Source organism: Somniosus microcephalus, chromosome 14, assembly GCF_052327205.1.
Source record: "Somniosus microcephalus isolate GS21.2 chromosome 14, FLI_Smic_1.0, whole genome shotgun sequence".
In the NCBI taxonomy this organism is placed as follows: domain Eukaryota; kingdom Metazoa; phylum Chordata; class Chondrichthyes; order Squaliformes; family Somniosidae; genus Somniosus; species Somniosus microcephalus.
The window spans coordinates 99,537,234-99,555,009 of record NC_141000.1 but is presented as its reverse complement, the minus strand read 5'-3'; the positions used below and the strand labels follow the sequence as shown (position 1 = coordinate 99,555,009).

At 44.0% G+C, this 17,776-nt stretch overlaps 1 protein-coding gene and 1 long non-coding RNA gene across 3 annotated transcripts in view; one reads left to right on the top strand and one right to left on the bottom strand.

Moving 5' to 3' along the window:
• LOC147107758 (uncharacterized) overlaps nt 1-11,746 on the top strand; it is a 62,314-nt gene extending 50,568 nt beyond the window's left edge. Inside the window, exon 2 of the long non-coding RNA XR_015080861.1 lies at nt 9,491-11,746. This is a non-coding gene — a long non-coding RNA (uncharacterized LOC147107758). The remainder of the gene's footprint in view (nt 1-9,490) is intronic.
• Nucleotides 7,489-17,776, bottom strand: part of epha3 (eph receptor A3) — a 268,070-nt gene continuing 257,782 nt past the window's right edge. For both annotated transcript variants that reach the window (XM_086007038.1, XM_086007039.1), the window contains exon 17: nt 7,489-8,417. In XM_086007038.1, the coding sequence (XP_085863164.1) occupies nt 8,312-8,417 (106 nt within the window). In that variant the 3' untranslated portion in view covers nt 7,489-8,311. The remainder of the gene's footprint in view (nt 8,418-17,776) is intronic.

The window sequence follows — 17,776 nt, the reverse complement described above, 5'->3', positions numbered from 1 at the left end:
ATTTTAGACCTTGGAGATTTTAGTCCTTGGAGATTAACTGCACCACAGAGTTGCCTCGGCTTAAATTGCTTATAATTCACTTTCTATTCTGCGGTAGCAAAGACTGATGTGGGAAGCCAAGCATTACGAATGAGCTGGATTGTTAGTGAGGTCCGTCTCGAATAGTTTCATTTACAGGTGCTCTTTCTGTAAATCTATCTTTCGCTTTCAGTCTACAATTGCCTATTGTTACTCTTTTGTGCGTTCAACTTCAATATTGCCCCTTTGCTACTGTCCAGCTAAAGATGACCATCCAGCTTGTATACAATGATCACCAATACAGAAGGATGTGTATTAGCTCAATCACTGTAGGTGCTTGTAACTTCACAACAAAATACTATTCCTACTCCTAGTAATGGACTATTTTAAACAGAATTCAGAAAAAGTGTTATTTTTGATAAAAGAGAGGAAAATGAATCATGATGAAAATTTTCACCCCTGGTGGGTTTGGGCAGATGGGGGGGATTGGTATGAGTGCAAAAACTCGCTAAGTCTGAAGCCCGGGGTATTTCGACTGCTGCCTGCCCAAAAATGGCGGAAAACATAAGTACATAAGAAATAGGAGCAGGAGTCGTCCATTTGGCCCTTTGAGCCTGCTCCGCCATTCAATAAGATCGTGGCTGATCATCGACCTCATCTCCACTTTCCTGCCCAGCTGGCTGGTGGGCAGGAAAGGAGTTACAGGCGGCAAAATTGTGACAATTGCGCATGTCTGATGGGGTGGCAGTGGAGCTGATATCATGAAATTGCTGTGTCTAGGGTTCATTTTGTTAGTGAAAGCGCTGCAGAATGAACTCTTCACCCAACCTCCCCACCTTTCTTCTATCGCTGTAACTTGATACAAAGTTCACTTTCTAAATCTGTAGCACTGTATAAGTGACGGGGCTTGGGAACTGTTGTGGAGCCAGTTACGTGCGTCAGTGCACTCAGGTCATCAGTGAATTGCATCACGATTCAAGCACGCAGACACATGGGACTGGCTCCATGCATTTAGCTGGTAGAGGAAGTGCCAAAATGCGTGTCTCATGAAACTTTGGGTCTGCAATACCTCCAGTGGTCCTTTGCAATTGTGAGTCCTGTCGCCAGCAGCAGAATAGTGAGTCTGCCATTACACTGAATATTACAGCACAGAAACAGGTCATTCAACCCAACAGCTTCATGCTGGTGTTTATGCTCCACACAACCCTCTCTCACCTTATTTCATCTAACTCTATCCGCATAAACTTCTATTCCTTTCTCCCTCAAGTACTTGACTGTCATCTCCTAAATGTACCTGTGCTAATCGCCTCAACCACTCCATGTGGTAGCGATTAAAGGCAGTCTCTCAAGCTAACAAGGTTGGTTGAAATGCTTTGAAGAGCCATAGTGTGAGTCTGTGCCTGCTATCTTTCAGTGAATTTTTGCACTCCTCAATGCAAGGGTTAGCAGAGTTTGGAATGAAGCACTTTTTTTTTAAATTGGGCAGCCAGTGGCAACATCAAACACGCTAAAGTTCAGGTACACCATGGCCAGATGCAAAATAATGTTTCCTCTACTTTGTCCAAACAATTGCCTAGATTTTCCAATTACTGTAGCTTTTATTTTAACCCCACTGTGAACCCATTTAAAATAAATGTGTTAATGGCAGTGTTAAAATAATGCAGAATTTCATTCACCTATCCTGCCAATTGGAAATTATGCTAATGATGGATGTCCAAACTAAAAGCATTCTATTCTCCAGCGGTAATGAGTAAGACAGAAATTCGCCAGAAGTATACATTTTTTAAAGCAGATATGATTGAGACATAATAAAATTAAATATTATTATAGTATACTATAATATTATCCCACCTTAAACAGTTACTCCCTCCAAAGTGGCTGCAGTGTGTACCGTCTACAAGATGCACTGCAGCAACTCGCCAAGGCTTCTTCGACAGCACCTCCCAAACCTGCAATCTCTCCCACCTATAAAGGACAAGGGCAGCAAGCACATGGGAACACCACCACCTCCAAGTTCCCCACCAAGTCACACACCAACTTGACTTGGAAATATGTCGCCGTTCCTTCATTGTCGCTGGGTCAAAATCCTGGAACTCCCTTCCCAACAGCACTGTGGGAGTACCTTCACTGCAGCGGTTCAAGAAGGTGGCTTGCCGCCACCTTCTCAAGGGCAATTAGGGATGGGCAATAAATGCTGGCCTAGCCAGCGACACCCACATCCCGTGAATGAGTTTTAAAAAATAAATAACTGCGATAATACCAAACATTTTTGGAAAGATTAGACTTGGGTGGGTACACTTCCAATGACTGAGAAGGGCTCCCAGAAAGTCTGGGCCACTGTCTGCAGACACAAGCCAAGTCTAGGAAAAGATCTGTGATCTAATTGTGCAGCTGGGTGGGTGTTTATTTCCCACAGCTCAAGTAGCTATCATATGAAAATTTTCACACACCCACCATTGCACTGTACTGAAATCCTGGTGATAAAAACACCGATAGTGTGGCTATGTGCACATTTCTTGCACCTACCATGACACTAAAGACCCAGTGACAACAATGCAGAAAATACAGTTTGGAGTCAAGTGACAAAAGTCCTGAATTGTTATTAGAGAAGTATTTTAATTATGGTCGTTGATACCAGATCTGTGGCTAAGAATTTATATCATGATTTCAATAGGAAATGGAAACTGTGGCAGCTGATGTCAAATAATTTAACTAAACAGCACTCGATTTTCAAAATAATTGTGGGGGGGGAAATTAGATTCTATTCAGAAATGTTCCTCAGACTGCATAATCAGTCAACTCATTTCTATATGTTCTGATGAAATATAATTCCTTCAAGTTTTATAAAGTAAGAGACTAATCAAATTTAAGCAATTTATTGCAAGACTAACCTTTCCCCCCCCCTGTTTTCGCAACCTTCTTTGGAAATATTGGGATAGATTTTAACTTTTGGCCGTCCAACCGGCAGAGTGCTGGTCAGCTGTCCATTTCGGCGGCAAAGAAGCCCCCTGTCATTTTGAGGCGCGGGCCTCGTTGAAATTCCGCAGGCATCCCGACGCAGCCCGCCAGATTGAAGCCTGAAAATTGGGCCTGAAGAAAGCTACTGCCAGCAAGCTAAATTGTGGAGGGGGAGAGCCCCAAGAAATCAGCGACCCAGATTATTTTTGTGGGCCCCAAAAGAGCGCCTACCCTTAGAGGGCCTCGTCTCTTCCATCGCCCGTGGAACTGGTTGGACTGACCAGTTTCTATCTAAAATGGCAATCCGAGTCCTATTTGCATCACAGGACACCTATTTCCAAATGAAAGGGCCTAGCGCCTGAAATAGCGGGCGCTTTGCAGGCCTGGCAGTATGTCCCTTCCAAAATGGAGCCGGCCACATTGCTGGCTTTAATGGGGCAGTAAGGCTACCGGCCCCATTTTGAGGCTGTTACCGAGCGAAGGCAATTAAAATCGACCCCACTGTCCTCTAACTGGTCGGACCCTCAAAAACTCCCATTTTATTTTTCTTAAGTGATCCGAATAATTGTATACCAATACAAAGTAGACTAGCTAATCCAAATGAAATGTAATACTTTCTTGGATTTATTTTGGCAGTCACATTATAATAATATTTAATAGCTCCTTCGATTTCATGTTTAAATAATAAAATAGTTTCTGTCTAATTCTGGTGCCTGCTATGTAGTACATTGTTATGTTTATACCAAAGCGATTACTAAATGTAAACTGTTCCATACACAGCACTTAGTATCAATGGAAAGATCTGGAGCTGCAGTTTTACTACCACTTTGGCATTGAAGTGAAGCAGTTTTTGGAGTGGATCGATGAGAAAGTGGCAGCATAATACCAGAGTCAGGTCCCAATCTCTTAAATCTAGAATGCACTAAAGCCAACTGGTGGGAGGCCCCCTCCAGGAGGCTGCCTCACACCACTTGGGCTCAGTCCTGTATCATGACTAACTCTAGTATGGTGTGAAGTCAGGTTTAAAAAGAGCTTGTGCGCCTGAGAGGTCTCCCGAGTGCTTTAGAAACTTATTGCAGCATCTTTCTAATATTCTGGGGGGAAAAAAGTGGATGCTCCCACCTTCACGCTCCATAACATTGAACTCTGTTCTCTCCTGGTGGACAAAGTCTGATTCACAGCCCAAGTGTTGCCTGCTGTGCTTTGCATTCAACAGCCACAGGTTCTGGACTGGTAATAACTGCAGCCTAACATACCCCATATGAGCTTCAAATGCTGTTCTGTAACTCATGAGGAGAGATGCACGTTGTTTGGGGCAAAACTCTTGTTTTCAAATTGATCTGTAGAAGACATAACATTGGGAATGATCAGTAGTTGGCGGGCTTGTCACCACACTGGTGGAATGGTCGCCAGTGGTTCATGGAGGTGTCAGTCGTGGCTCGTGGTAGCACTCTTGTCTCTGAGTCAGAAGGTTGTGGGTTCAAACCCCACTCCAGAGATTTGGGCACAAAATGAGGGAGCACTGCACTGTCAGAGGTGCCATCTTTCAGATGAGATGTTAATCCAAGGCCATGTCTGTCCTCTCGGGTGGAAGGGCACTATTTCGAAGAAGAGCAGGGAAGATCTCTGCAGTGGCTTGGCCAATATTTATCCTTCAACCGACATCACTAATGCAGATTATCTGGTCATTATTTTATTGCTATTTGTGGGACCTTGCTGTGGGTAAATTGGCTGCTGCATTTCCTACATTACTACAGTGACTACACTTCTTAAACTACTTCATTGGCTGTAAAGCGCTTTGGGGCGTCTTGAGGGCGTGAAAGTCACTATATAAATGCAAGTTCTTTCTTTAGTTGGTGAAAAAGGCTGTATACAGTGCAGTCACTGACTTCCATTATGTTCCAGGTCACTGAGAGATGGTAAAGTTCCTGGTAAAGAATCAATGATTGTGACACAACTGTTGCATGTTTAGCAAGAGATCATTTGCAGTCACCACCTTAACTATTCACTCCCTCCACCACCGGTGCACAGTGGCTGCAGTGTGTACCATCTACAAGATGCACTGCAGCAACTCGCCAAGGCTTCTTCGACAGCAGCTCCCAAACCCATGACCTCTACCACCTAGAAGGACAAGGGCAGCAGGTGCATGGGAACACCACCACCAGCAAGTTCCCCTCCAGGTTACACACCATCCTGACTTGGAAATATATCGCCGTTCCTTCATCGTCACTGGGTCAAACTCCTGGAACTCCCTCTCTAACAGCACTGTGGGAGTACCTTCACCACATGGACTGCAGCGGTTCAAGAAGGCAGCTCAAGGGCAATTAGGGATGGGCAATAAATCCTGGCCTTGCCAGTGACACCCACATCCCAGGAGTGAATTTAAAAAAAATCAATTACCAGGAAATTCAGAGTCCAGTACCTCTCACTGAGCAACAACTCTAATATCAAGAATCAAATAAAAGTGAGTTTTTAATCTAGATTGTAACACACCAAAGTCCATTTTAACTGGTTTTATCTTGTTTCAAAATGAACCCCAGTGCACTAAAACATATGCGCCCCATTCTCATTCATTACTCTCTTTTTAAAAAAAAAAAAAAAAAAGATTCTGGTCATTCTAAGTGAAGTACTGAATCTGTATTTCTTAATGAATCTTGTATTTTGCATGTTCTGATAACAGCACGTCTACCGTTATTTTGTTTTAATTATTTCCACGTCTAATGCCCACTGTTCATTTCATATCCACTGTGCTCCAGCTTGATCAGGTCACTCTTAACAGTTTTTAGTTCACACACCTGCCAAGTTATAAGTGCTCATGCTATTGTTATTGCAGGTTCAATGGGCTATTTCCTTACTTGTTGGAGACGGAAACATCTACAATAATTCTTGCATCTATATAGTGTCGTCTCATTTCAATATCTGTAAGCTTCACATAAGAAATGCCTTTGAAGAGCAGTGACTGTAGTTACATAGGTACATAGAACCGCCTATTAAGTGCCGTGAGACAGATAATCAGTTTACATGTTTTTGATGTTGGCTGAGAGAGGAATGTTTTCCTGGATACATCCTGGCTTTTGTTCAAATATTGTCAGGGATCGCAAATATTCAGCTGAACAGGCAGATAGAAGACCTTGGTTTAGAGTCTCAAATAAGGACAGCACCTGCAACGATGCAATACCCCCTCAATACTGCACTGGAGTGCCAGCCACATCGTGCATTCAAGTCCAGGTACGAGCCTTGAACCTATGGTTCTCTGACCCAGAGGCAAAAGTGGCAGCGGGAATTCTGTTTAAGATGCTTCTCTCTTCCGCGCCCCCTTTCTATTTTTAAAATGCTTTCCTTTGTTTTCCAATCACATTTGCCTTCTGACATTTTCTTTACATAAATATTGACCTGCTGTAGTAAATGGTGCATGAGGCTACAGCATGCTCATGAACTTACTCATGGAAAAAACCTTGCTACCATCATTCCCCAGAGATCCAGACATCAGCTCTGGGATGGTAAATTGCCAATATTTAGAAAACGGAGTTATCTGAACTGACACGTGATCTGAACTGACATTCACACTGTTTTCTGGTTAAGGTCCTTCTAAATCCACTTCCACTGTACACTGGTGAAAAGGCCCAGGAAGAAGGCCTATAAATAATAACCTGTATAAGCTATAAAGGATTGGAGCTTGCAAGTTGCACAGGCTAACTTGTTGGTGCTGGGCTTCCCTCTGGATTTATGAGCTTTATAATATATCTTGAGCCATCCATTATTGTTTTTTTAGCTGGAACTGCATTCACTGTCGCTAGATGTTACATATGCAAGCATATCACACTGAAATAAACATCCCATTAATGGATATTAAGGCCCCTGATTTGTAAAAACTTTGCAGAAATTGCTGAGAATTTCTAAATTTCACACAAATATACCCCTTCTGAGCAAGCCATAATGACAAAAACAGCAGCAGGGATAAGCTAGAATCTGTACATGATTTAAATAGGGATGGCACTGTCAGTCTCAGGAGATATTACAGTGCTGCCTGACTGGGATTAAATGTTCTTTTCGAGTTGTACATATTGAAACTTGGATCCAGTCCACATCGTGATCCTTTGAGGACTGAGGGACCTTTTCTTCTGCTTGGAAATCCATCCCTTTCTTCACCCTGAAGTGACATTCTGTAAAATCCAAATGCTGGCTCTAATGGAACAATGTGTAGAACACATGGACTAGGTCTGCAATTATGGCACACACGGAAGGAATTGGAAACTTCTAATCTTGTATTATTTTTGGACCCGGTACAAAATAAATACTCCCTCAGTCCAAAGAGGATTAGTAGAAAGAGGTGCACAAGTATGCAATGAACTTTTGTGTATGAGCCTACCACTCCAAGCCTAAGAAATTAAACTGTCAGTTATATAGACTACATTTATCGGGTAAATATTCAAACACTTCAGCTGCCATACTGTGATGTGCATGTGTGTGTTAGTAATGTAGACATCACAATACAAGAGCAATGGCAAGATGTTGTGACAAAAATAGATAAAAAATTTAATGTAGATAATACATATTTCACAAAATTTTCAATACTGTGGGGGGGGGAACAGATCATTTTTGAAAAATGAATTAACATTTTAACACGTGAAATTGGGTTACCTTGTATAGGCTAATGTTTAATGATCATCTGTGCACACTCCAACATGGCAGAACAATAGGAAAAGTGGGTGGGGTGGGGAGTCACTGACAGCAAAGTCTAAAATATGGTCTCTAAATTGTTTAAGACATAATGCTGTAAGATATTCATTAAACTTTCCATTCACTGTGAGAAACCAAATTTTATTGGGCTCATTTTAGGAAATAATTTAACCAATTTAAAAACTGAAAGCCACACTCACTCTTGCACATTTCTGTTGCTTCTAACTCATAGATCGGCTTACCACTGTCCAAAAGTTCATTTATCTCCCTAACTATAATATGTTTCTTTTACTTAAAACAAAAATGAATTCCTTTCTTTCCCATGGCAGATTTTAACTAGATTTTCTTCTGATGCCTGCACGCTGAAAGGTTTTGAGGTTTTCATTTCCTTACCGTCATAAATAATACTTAAACATATCACCTTTTTTTAAATATATAAAAAAGGTAGAAAACCGAGCCATCATTCCTTTTTTTTTAAGGCATTTACATTTAGAGTTTGAAAGTCTTTCACGCACCACATCAACTGACCAAACCGGGTTTCCCATTTCTACGTGGCCTCCATAGTACTGTCAGTCACCATATCACTGCTGTGTCATTTTCATTGGTCAAATCCCTCTTGCACTGCAGTCTGATGCACAAAGACGTGGCTTGAAGTTTACACTGGAACCGGACCATTCTTTGTGTGTGTTTCCAGTTGCTTAATGCTGCTCACTATCTTTTTCTGATGTCCAGAAAGAGTAACTCCCAGCTTCATTATATCACTGAAAAAGACACAACAATAATGATTTGTTTTAAAACATTGTTCCTTTTTTCTCAGAATTGCTAAATCCACAACTCAAACAAAAGATACAAGTCTGTCGCTGTATACATTCCATCCATTTCAAACATCCTCTGTCTTCATAGCACTATCCTAAGGGTCCAGTTCTATTGCCACTGTCTTGTTGAGACAAAGAGGTTTCAGGGGCACACAAACACAAAAGTGGCAGTATAACTCCAGAGAATAACACGCAGTAAAAGCAGGAGCTGTGAGTTTTCCTTTAGCAAGTCATTTCATGTCAGTTTGAGTTCAGCCTAAATGAACCGGAGCAGATTTCTTCCTGTGTTTTTGTCCTATTCTACTGTCCACAGCCTGCCATCTACTGACACAGAAGAGCAGACAAATGAAAATTGAAATTATTTGTTTTATTACATCTCCCTGTTAAATGTATTTCTTTTTGAAATCACAAATGCTGACCCATTTGAGGAGCAGTTGTACTTTGTGATATTGGAAGCCAATAGCAAAGGCATGTGGGGACTCCCCTTCAGCATTTTGATCCAATAGAAAAACACACATCATAGATTGAGGTACACATAGAAGACAACTACAGTACCTGGGAAAGTATGGAGAGTGAAAAAGCCAATCATCTTGGTTTGATTTCACACATACACATGGCTGTAAGATATGACAATTATTTCAACGCTTTTACAGCATGGTAGGATTGACCAATTTAAAGGCACATACCTGCTCCTCCTGGCCCCAGAAAAATCCCCCCCCCCCCCAAAAAAAAATGTTGACACAGTTTTTGGAGCAGCCCCTAGCAATCCAGTGCGCACTCACTCCATTTGAACTTGAAAATTGCTAACGGGCTCCTACAGCTCTGTAGGATCCTGACTTGTATTGGCAAATAGCTTTGCGCCTGTTTCAGGTGGGACTGCTAGACGCCCATTTACAGGCCAACCTGAAAATCACATCAGGCAGGTCTTGGACACCCCTGGGGCGGCCGTGGTTTCACTGCCATTTTCAACTGCTGGACACATTGGAAGCAAAATGGTTAATTGTCTTTTGTTTTCATAGATACCTGGCGGGATATGAAGGGACTGTGGATACACCTAAGTGGCTACTCTTCACGTATGAACCTCGGCAGTGTCAGCAGGATCGTTGATTGTGGGGCGGCCATCACAGCTTAGCCTGATCCTGGCCTTACCAAATATCCACATACCATGCCATTTCAGCAGGAGTCAATGGTTAACAATCAGGGGCAGGACTCCTGCGCTAGTCATGGGATACTGAGACCAATTGTAGTGTCTCCACCTCTGGCTGAGTTCAGATAACTCAGTAGAGACCAGTGGTCAAACTGGGAACTTCCTTGTCTGTAGACTCAGCACCACACCAAGAAATGTATCCACCATGAGCCAATGGGCAATTTCTCGGAATGCCCAGTTGATCAAGTAGGTTTCAGAACATCTCTGACATGTGTCTAACAAATTCCAACTAAACAGTTCTGAACTGCTCTCTGTCCAGGTTTAGAATATTTAGGAAAATACATCATTAGAGCACTTAAAGCAGTTGACAAGAACTTAACCATCTTTGTGTGATATGGGTCAGCAGTTCAGGTGAAATATCTGATGTTAAAAAATGAAAAGGGGAGGTGGTACTAAGTGGCACAACGGGTGAAATAATGGTCTTTCATCTCTGGGACTGAGATGGATGGGATGAAAGTCTCCTCTGTTGGCTATAAGCGTCCTGTGTGAAATGAGTTTGGGCCGTCTCAAAACCCAGTGGGCACGGGCCGACAGCACAATACTGTCTCGAATTCAGCACTAATTGACAATCTCACTTAGAAAGGCCATAGAATGGCTGGTGTGGGAAAGGAAAAAATATCCCACGGGTGCATTAGAGATGTTCTTTTTGAGGTTGAGGCTGAGGCACATTGCTGGGGCAGAGTAGATGTAGGTTTACTCTGTATTTGGTGGCACTTTACCTAACCTGGGAGTGCTGGTACTGTGTGCCTGAAACGGGAGGAATGCCATTCTCTGAAAATGATGAGCATAATAAAATTATAAAAGAATGAAAAACAAGAAAAAAGAGACAAAAGGAACCTTCTTGCAAATAAGCAGAAAAAATAATAATTGTCATCATTTTTCAAAACGGACTTGTCCTGGTAATTTCACAAGGTATGTATGCTTCTTGCATGACTTCCCTTTTGCTAATACTGTAATTGGATTCTTTATTAAAAACAAATTCTGCAGTTTTAGCCAGATTGGAAAGGATTGCTTCCTTTTAATATACTGCAGCTTGGAGCAGTTGATATGAGCCTGTTGTTGCCTGGTCGCAGACAGGGACAAAACTCAAACTGTTCATTCTTGGCCCAAAGAGACAAGTTTCTGATTTCCATCTCTGTTTATAATTCTTAATTTCCAACAGCAGTGTTTATTCCTGCCAAGGGGAACATTTGGCACTGCAGTAAACTCCCAGGAGTCCCTTTGTGAGCTGCTAGCCCTCAATCAGAAGTTGTTAGGTACAGTAGCAGGCACTTCCTGTTTTGAACATGCTTGGTCAAGACCGATTTGCCTTTTTTTCCTCTTTATTGGTTAGATGATTAAATTGTTCGGTGTTCAGAAACTTTTTTTTTACCATCAAGAAAGATTAATCTGCAATAGTTTTTTTTTTAAAGGTGAAGATTTGCTCTTCATTTTTTTAAACCAGGTTTACCATTTTTGTACCCCTAGGAGATCCTTACCGACATTTATTTGTCCCACGGCTGTAGTTTTGGAAACTAAATCTATCACTTGCCTATTCAAACAAATCTGACACTGAACTTTAAAACATTCAATCGGTGAATATTTTGTGCTTATCATATTTTATTTTATGACTAGTTTTTGATTCGGCTTATCGCAAGAAAAGGTTAGTATCTCAGCGTGTGTGTGTATTCAGTCAGTATGAATGTGGTAGTTATCTAGTGGGTACTTCAATAATCCCTATTACATGAGTTGCTGCACAAATCCATCTCCAGAACCATTTTGAAAATCCCCAAAATGGGAATTAAGCCTTCAATTCACTGAGTTGCCCGTACTATTTCCTCAGTGGGCCAAAGAGCTTGTAAGAAGCCACCTCATTCAGTGAAAACACAAAAGCATAATCTCTTTGTTTAAATTTGCTGTTGCCTGTATTATTGAAGACAAATAAACTATTTTTGATTCTGTACAACAGGCCAGTACAGCAATGCTACTGTAAAGCGCCTGAAAGCAGCCTGTTTTAATGCAATTGGGAAGAATCAGTCATTCTAGCCACGGTGCTGTTTATAACATTTTAATATTCAATGTTTTAGCACCTTAATACGTGTCTTCAGTTTGCACCAAATTTCACCTATGAACAAACCTCTACTGATGGCACAAGGTCTCAGACAAGCAACCTGCCATGGCGATCAATAAAAATACAAAAGTTCGAGTCAGAATTTCAAACTGTTCAAATCTATAGCTCCGATTTTAACTCTGGGCCGGAATCAGACAGGGGGGTGGGGTGAATGGAAGCCCCCATGATGTTGCTAGCATGAGGCCCAGGTGATTTTAACACTCGGGCCTCATTTTAATATGATTGATGGGCTGCAGCACCTGGCGAAGCCCAGTATGAGTGAGCAACAGCGGGTAACAGTGGCAGGGACAGCCCAGGAGAGAGAGAGCTGGAGGGTGTGATCCCCTCCCAGATCTGCTCAGCTGGACGGAAATGAGGACTTCAGAAACCCAGCTGCAAAAAGAAAAGTGCTTGCCTCTCACAAGGGAATTATAGCGGGTATTCCAAGGCCTGCCAAGGGTGTTCAGCACGATGGCTGAAAGTACGGAGAAGTGAGCTCCCAGCCTGTGTGGTGTTATCTCACACAGCATCGGCACTCTGCCGTCTACCTTGGAGAGTGCAGCCACCTCCAGGGACGCTGCAGTCAGGCCCTCCCAACAGGAGTCAGTGTCATAGCCCTTTGCAGTTGCTATACAGGCTCTGGGCTCCACCTTGGAGAGACATGTGTCCACCTTCAACCGAATAGATAGGCTCTTTCAAAGATTTACTTTAGATCCACAGATCTGAGGAAGCGATGAGCCCCAGCCACCCCATCAACAAATGCCCAGCATGGTGCCAACAAGTCAGCTGAGCCAGACTGCCCTGGCAGCAGCAGCCAAGGTGCAGCAATCTGTAACTGGACCCTCACAGGCGTGAGCTTCCAGAATTCACCGGCCACGACCATCTCGGAGGTCCCATCATGAGCAGCAGCAGCAGCCTTCCAGCAAATTTGCTGAAGCCACTTGGGGAGCACCTCGTAGGAGCAGCAGAGTTAGGAAACCTTCTTAGAAGAAAGGCACATGAGTTGACAAAAGGATGAGAAATGAATGGAAGGCAATTATTATGTTTGGGAGTTAAATTCATCACCTTTACCGCATTTGGTCTGCAGTGTGGTTTTGTAGCAGCTTCTGATCGGGATTGGTCATGCGTCATTGTTTTAGAAATTGGCTGAATGGTTTTCATGTTCTTTAATGCAGGATTAAGAGTGGGGTGAAGGATGTGACAATGACTGTTAATGCAGAGGGGGCTTTATACAAGCTGTCAGAACTGGTGTGTGAGCAAGTTACCCGAATCGCTGAGCAATTAACATTCCTCACACCTCTTGCTCCAAGTTGTTGAGATGGCCTTCCTCCTCCTTCCTTGCCTTCCCCTGGTCTTCCTAGTCTGATGAGAATTACTGCTGCCTCATCCAACCACAGGCCTCTCTGTATGGTGAGGTTGTGCAGAATGCAGCACACCACTATGAGGTGGAACTCTTTGTGGGGCACAGTGTAAGGACCCCCCAGACCTGTCCAGGCACCCGAACCTCTGCTTCAGCAGCCCTAAGGTATGCACAATAATTGTCCTGGAGGCTTTGGTTATACCTGTGTTGTTCAGGCATGGTGAGGAGTGTCATACAAAGCTGGGTGGGAATGTAAGTTGTGAGGAGGATGCAAGGAGGCTTCAAGGGGATATAGACAAGCTAAGTGAGTGGGCAAGAACATGGCAAATGGAATATAATGTGGATAATGTGAAGTTATCCACTTTGGTAGGAAAAATAGAAAAGCAGAGCATTTTTTAAATGGTGAGAGATTGGAAAATGTTGGTGTTGAGAGGGACCTGGGTGTCCTTGTACACAAATCACTGAAAGTTAACATGCAGGTACAGCAAGCAATTAGGAAAGCAAATGGTATGTTGGCCTTTATTACAAGAGGATTTGAGTATAAGAGTAAAGACATCTCACTGCAATTATATAGGGCCCTGGTGAGACCACACCTGGAGTATTGTGTACAGTTTTGGTCTCCTTACCTAAGGAAGGATATACTTGCCATAGAGGGAGTACAACAAAGGTTCACCAGACTGATTCCTGGGATGGAGGGACTGTCTTATGAGTAGGGATTGAGTAGACTAGGCCTATATTCTCTGGAGTTTAGAAGAATGAGAGATGATCTCATTGAAACATACAAAATTCTTACAGGGCTTGACATGGTAGATGCAGGGAGGATGTTTCCCCTGGCTGGGGAGTCTAGAACCAGGGGTCACAGTCTCAGAATAAGGGGTCGGCCATTTAGGACTGAGATGAGGAGAAATTTCTTCACTCAGAGGGTGGTGAATCTTTGGAATTCTCTACCCCAGAGGGCTGTGGAGGCTCAGTCACTGAGTATATTCAAGACAGAGATCGACAGATTTTTGGATATTAAGGGAATCAAGGGATATGGCGTAGTGCAGGAAAGTGGAGTTGAGGTAGAAGATCAGCCATGATCTTATTGAATGGCGGAGCAGGCTCGAAGGGCCGAATGGCCTACTCCTGCTCCTATTTCTTATGTTCTTATGAGCCACGTGTGCAGGGGCCTCCATTGTCCCCCCAGCAGCTATCCTCATGTTGATGGAAGGGTTGAATATCGGGGCGATGGTTGCGTATCGCAGGATCCTGTTTCTGTGATCAGAGACCAGCTGGGCATTAATGGAATGATAATCTTTCCCATTGGCAAATGTTGCTGACTGGTAATGTGGTGCCCTAATTGCAACATGTGCACAATCTATGAGGCTGTGTACATGAGGGAAGTTAGCCAGTGGTGCAAATCCCCAAACTTTATCGTGTTCACTGTTGAGGTCAATGGGTAAGCTGATAAATACTGGTCAGTTCAGGAGAACAGGGCATTGGTGACCTGCTTAATACAGCTGTGTACTGCCAACTGGGAGATGCAGGAGATGTCCCATGTAGCAGAGTGGCAGGAGCCAATAGTAAAGATGTTAAGGGCTGTGGTGATTTTGACAGTCACTGGCAAAGCATGAACTCCTGGTCCAGCAGACAGCAGGTGCTGCTGCAGGAGGCTAGAGAGAGGTCTACAACAAGCTGCCTGGAGAAGCACAGCCTCTTGATGAATTGCTCACTAAGAAACTAACTCTTGGCCTGTACACACTGTATGCTGGGTATAGCTTCCGAGAAGCAGCCCCCTCACTTGCTGTGTTCTGATGGGCGCAACTGCTATTGGTGCTGGTTGCTGAAGCTGCTGCTGCTCCTCTTCCTCCAAGTGTTCCTCCATCCAAATGGAACTGGCAATAATATCACTCATGATAAGCAGATAGAGATTACTGAGGGTAAGTATGGCAAAGAAATGTGAGAAAGAAGTGGTCTGGCCTATACGTGACTCCAGACCCACAGCAATGTGGTTGACTCTTAACTGCCCTCTGAAATGGCCGAGCAAGTTGTAACAAACCACTACAGAAAACAATAATAAGAATAAAACCGGATGGATCACCCGGCATCGACCTCGGCACCGATTTTGGACACGACAACGGCACAACCAGCCCAGTCGACCCTGCAAAGTTCTCCTCACTAACATCTGGGGACTTGTGCCAAAATTGGGAGAGCTGTCCCACAGACTAGTCAAGCAACAGCCCGACATACTCATACTCACAGAATCATACCTTTCCGCCAATGTCTCAGACTCCTCCATCACCGTCCCTCGGTATGTCCTGACCCACCGGTAGGACAGACCCACCAGAGGTGGCGGCACAGTGGTATACAGTTGGGAGGGTGTGGCCCTGGAAGTCCTCAACATTGACTCTGGACCCAATGAAGTCTCATGGCTTCAGGTCAAACATGGGCAAGGAAACCGCCTGCTGATTACCACCTACCGGCCTCCCTCAGCTGATGAATCAGTACTCCTCCATGTTGAGCACCACTTGGAAGAAGCACTGAGGATAGCAAGAGCACAGAATGTACTCTGGGTGGGGGACCTCAGTGTCAATCACCAAGAGTGGCTCGGTAGCACCACTACTGGCCGAGTCCTGAAGGGCTTCGTTGCCAGACTGGGCCTGCGGCAGGAGGTGAGAGAAACAACACGAGGGAAAAACCTACTTGACCTCGTCCTCACCAAGCTAACTGTTGCAGATCCATCTGTCCATGACAACATTGGTAGCAGTGACCACCGCACAGTCCTTGTGGAGATGAAATCCCGTGTTCACACTGAGGACACCCTCCATCGTGCTGTGTGGAACTACCACTGTGTTAAATGGGATAGACTCAGAACAGATCTAGCAGCTCAAAACTGCGCATCCATGAGGCGCTGTGGGCCATCAGCAGCAGCAGAATTGTATTCCACCACAATCTGTAACATCATTGCCCAGCATATCCCTCACTCTACCATTACCATCAAACCAGGGGACTAACCCTGGTTCAATGAGGAGTGCAGCAGAGCATGCCGGGTCTACCTAAAAATGAGGTGCCAACCTGGGGAAGCTGCAACACAGGACTACATGTATTCTAAACAGTGAAAGCAGCATGTTATAGACAGAGCTAAGCGATCCCACATTCAATGGATCAGATCAAAGTTTTGCAGTCCAGCCACATCCAGTCGCGAATGGTGGTGGACAATTAAACAACTAACAGGAGGAGGAGGCTCGAAGAATATCCCCATCCTCAATGAAGGTGGAGCCCAGCACGCGAGTGCAAAAGACAAAGCTGAAGCATTTGCAACCATCTTCATCCAGAATTGCCGAATGGATGATCCATATCAGCCTTCTCCTGACGTCCCCACAATCACAGAAGCCATTCTTCAGCCAATTTGATTCACTCCACGTGATATCAAGAAACGGCTGAGCGCACTGGATACAGCAAATGATATGGGCCCCGACAGCATCCCGGCTGTCGTGCTGAAGACTTGCGCTCCAGAACTAACCGCGCCCCTAGCCAAGCTGTTCCAGTACAGCTAAAACGCTGGCATCTACCCGACAATGTGGAAAACTGCCCAGGTATGTCCTGTCCACAAAAAACAGGACAAATCCAATCCAGCCAATTACCGCCCCATCAGTCTACTCTCAATCATCAGCAAAGTGATGGAAGGTGTCATCGACAGTGCTATCAAGCGGCACTTACTCACCAATAACCTGCTCACCGATGCTCAGTTTGGGTTTGGCCAGGACCACTCGACTCCAGACCTCATCAAACATTTGTCAAAAGAGCTGAATTCCAGAGGTGAGGTGAGAGTGACTGTCTTTGACATCAAGGCAACATTTGACCGAGTGTGGCATCAAGGAACCCTAGTAAAATTGAAGTCAATGGGAATCAGGGGGAAAACTCTCCAATGGCTGGAGCCATACCTAGCACAAAGGAAGATAGTTGTAGTTGTTGGAGGTCAATCATCACAGCCCCAGGACATCGCTGCAGGAGTCCCTCAGGGCAGTGTCCTAGGCCCAAACATCTTCAGCTGCTTCATCAATGACCTTCCCTCCATCATAAGGTCAGAAGTAGGAATGTTCGCTGATGACTGCACAGTGTTCAGTTCCATTCGTAACTCCCCAGATAATGAAGCAGACATGCCCGCATGCAGCAAGACCTAGACAACATTCAGGCTTGCGCTGATGAGTGGCAAGTAACATCTGCGCCGCACAAGTGCCAGACAATGGCCCAGAAATTCGGGTCTCCACGGGTGAGTACGCACGGGGTACTCACCCGTAAGCCCAATGGAAGTGCCGGTTTCGTGCATGCACTGCGCATGCGCAGGAAACCAGCACTTCCGTTCCCCTGAAAGAAGGGGTTCAGAGTTTGAACGTGTGCGCAGGAGAGGCAGCGCGTGCGCATCGAACTTACATTTTTTTTGCAGGTTTTCCCGGGAAGGTAAGTCTCCAGAAGTTAGACATGTAAAAAGCAGTCACAAGACCTGCTTTTTACATGGTAAGTGGTGAATTAATTAAAATTAAAACATTTTTTCCACAGGTTTATTATTTTTAAATACTTTAAAGAAAGGTAAGTTTATTTTTAGCCCCGTTATAAAATAAAATTATTTTTTTCAAAAATTTAAATTGTTTAAAATAGTTATTTCATGT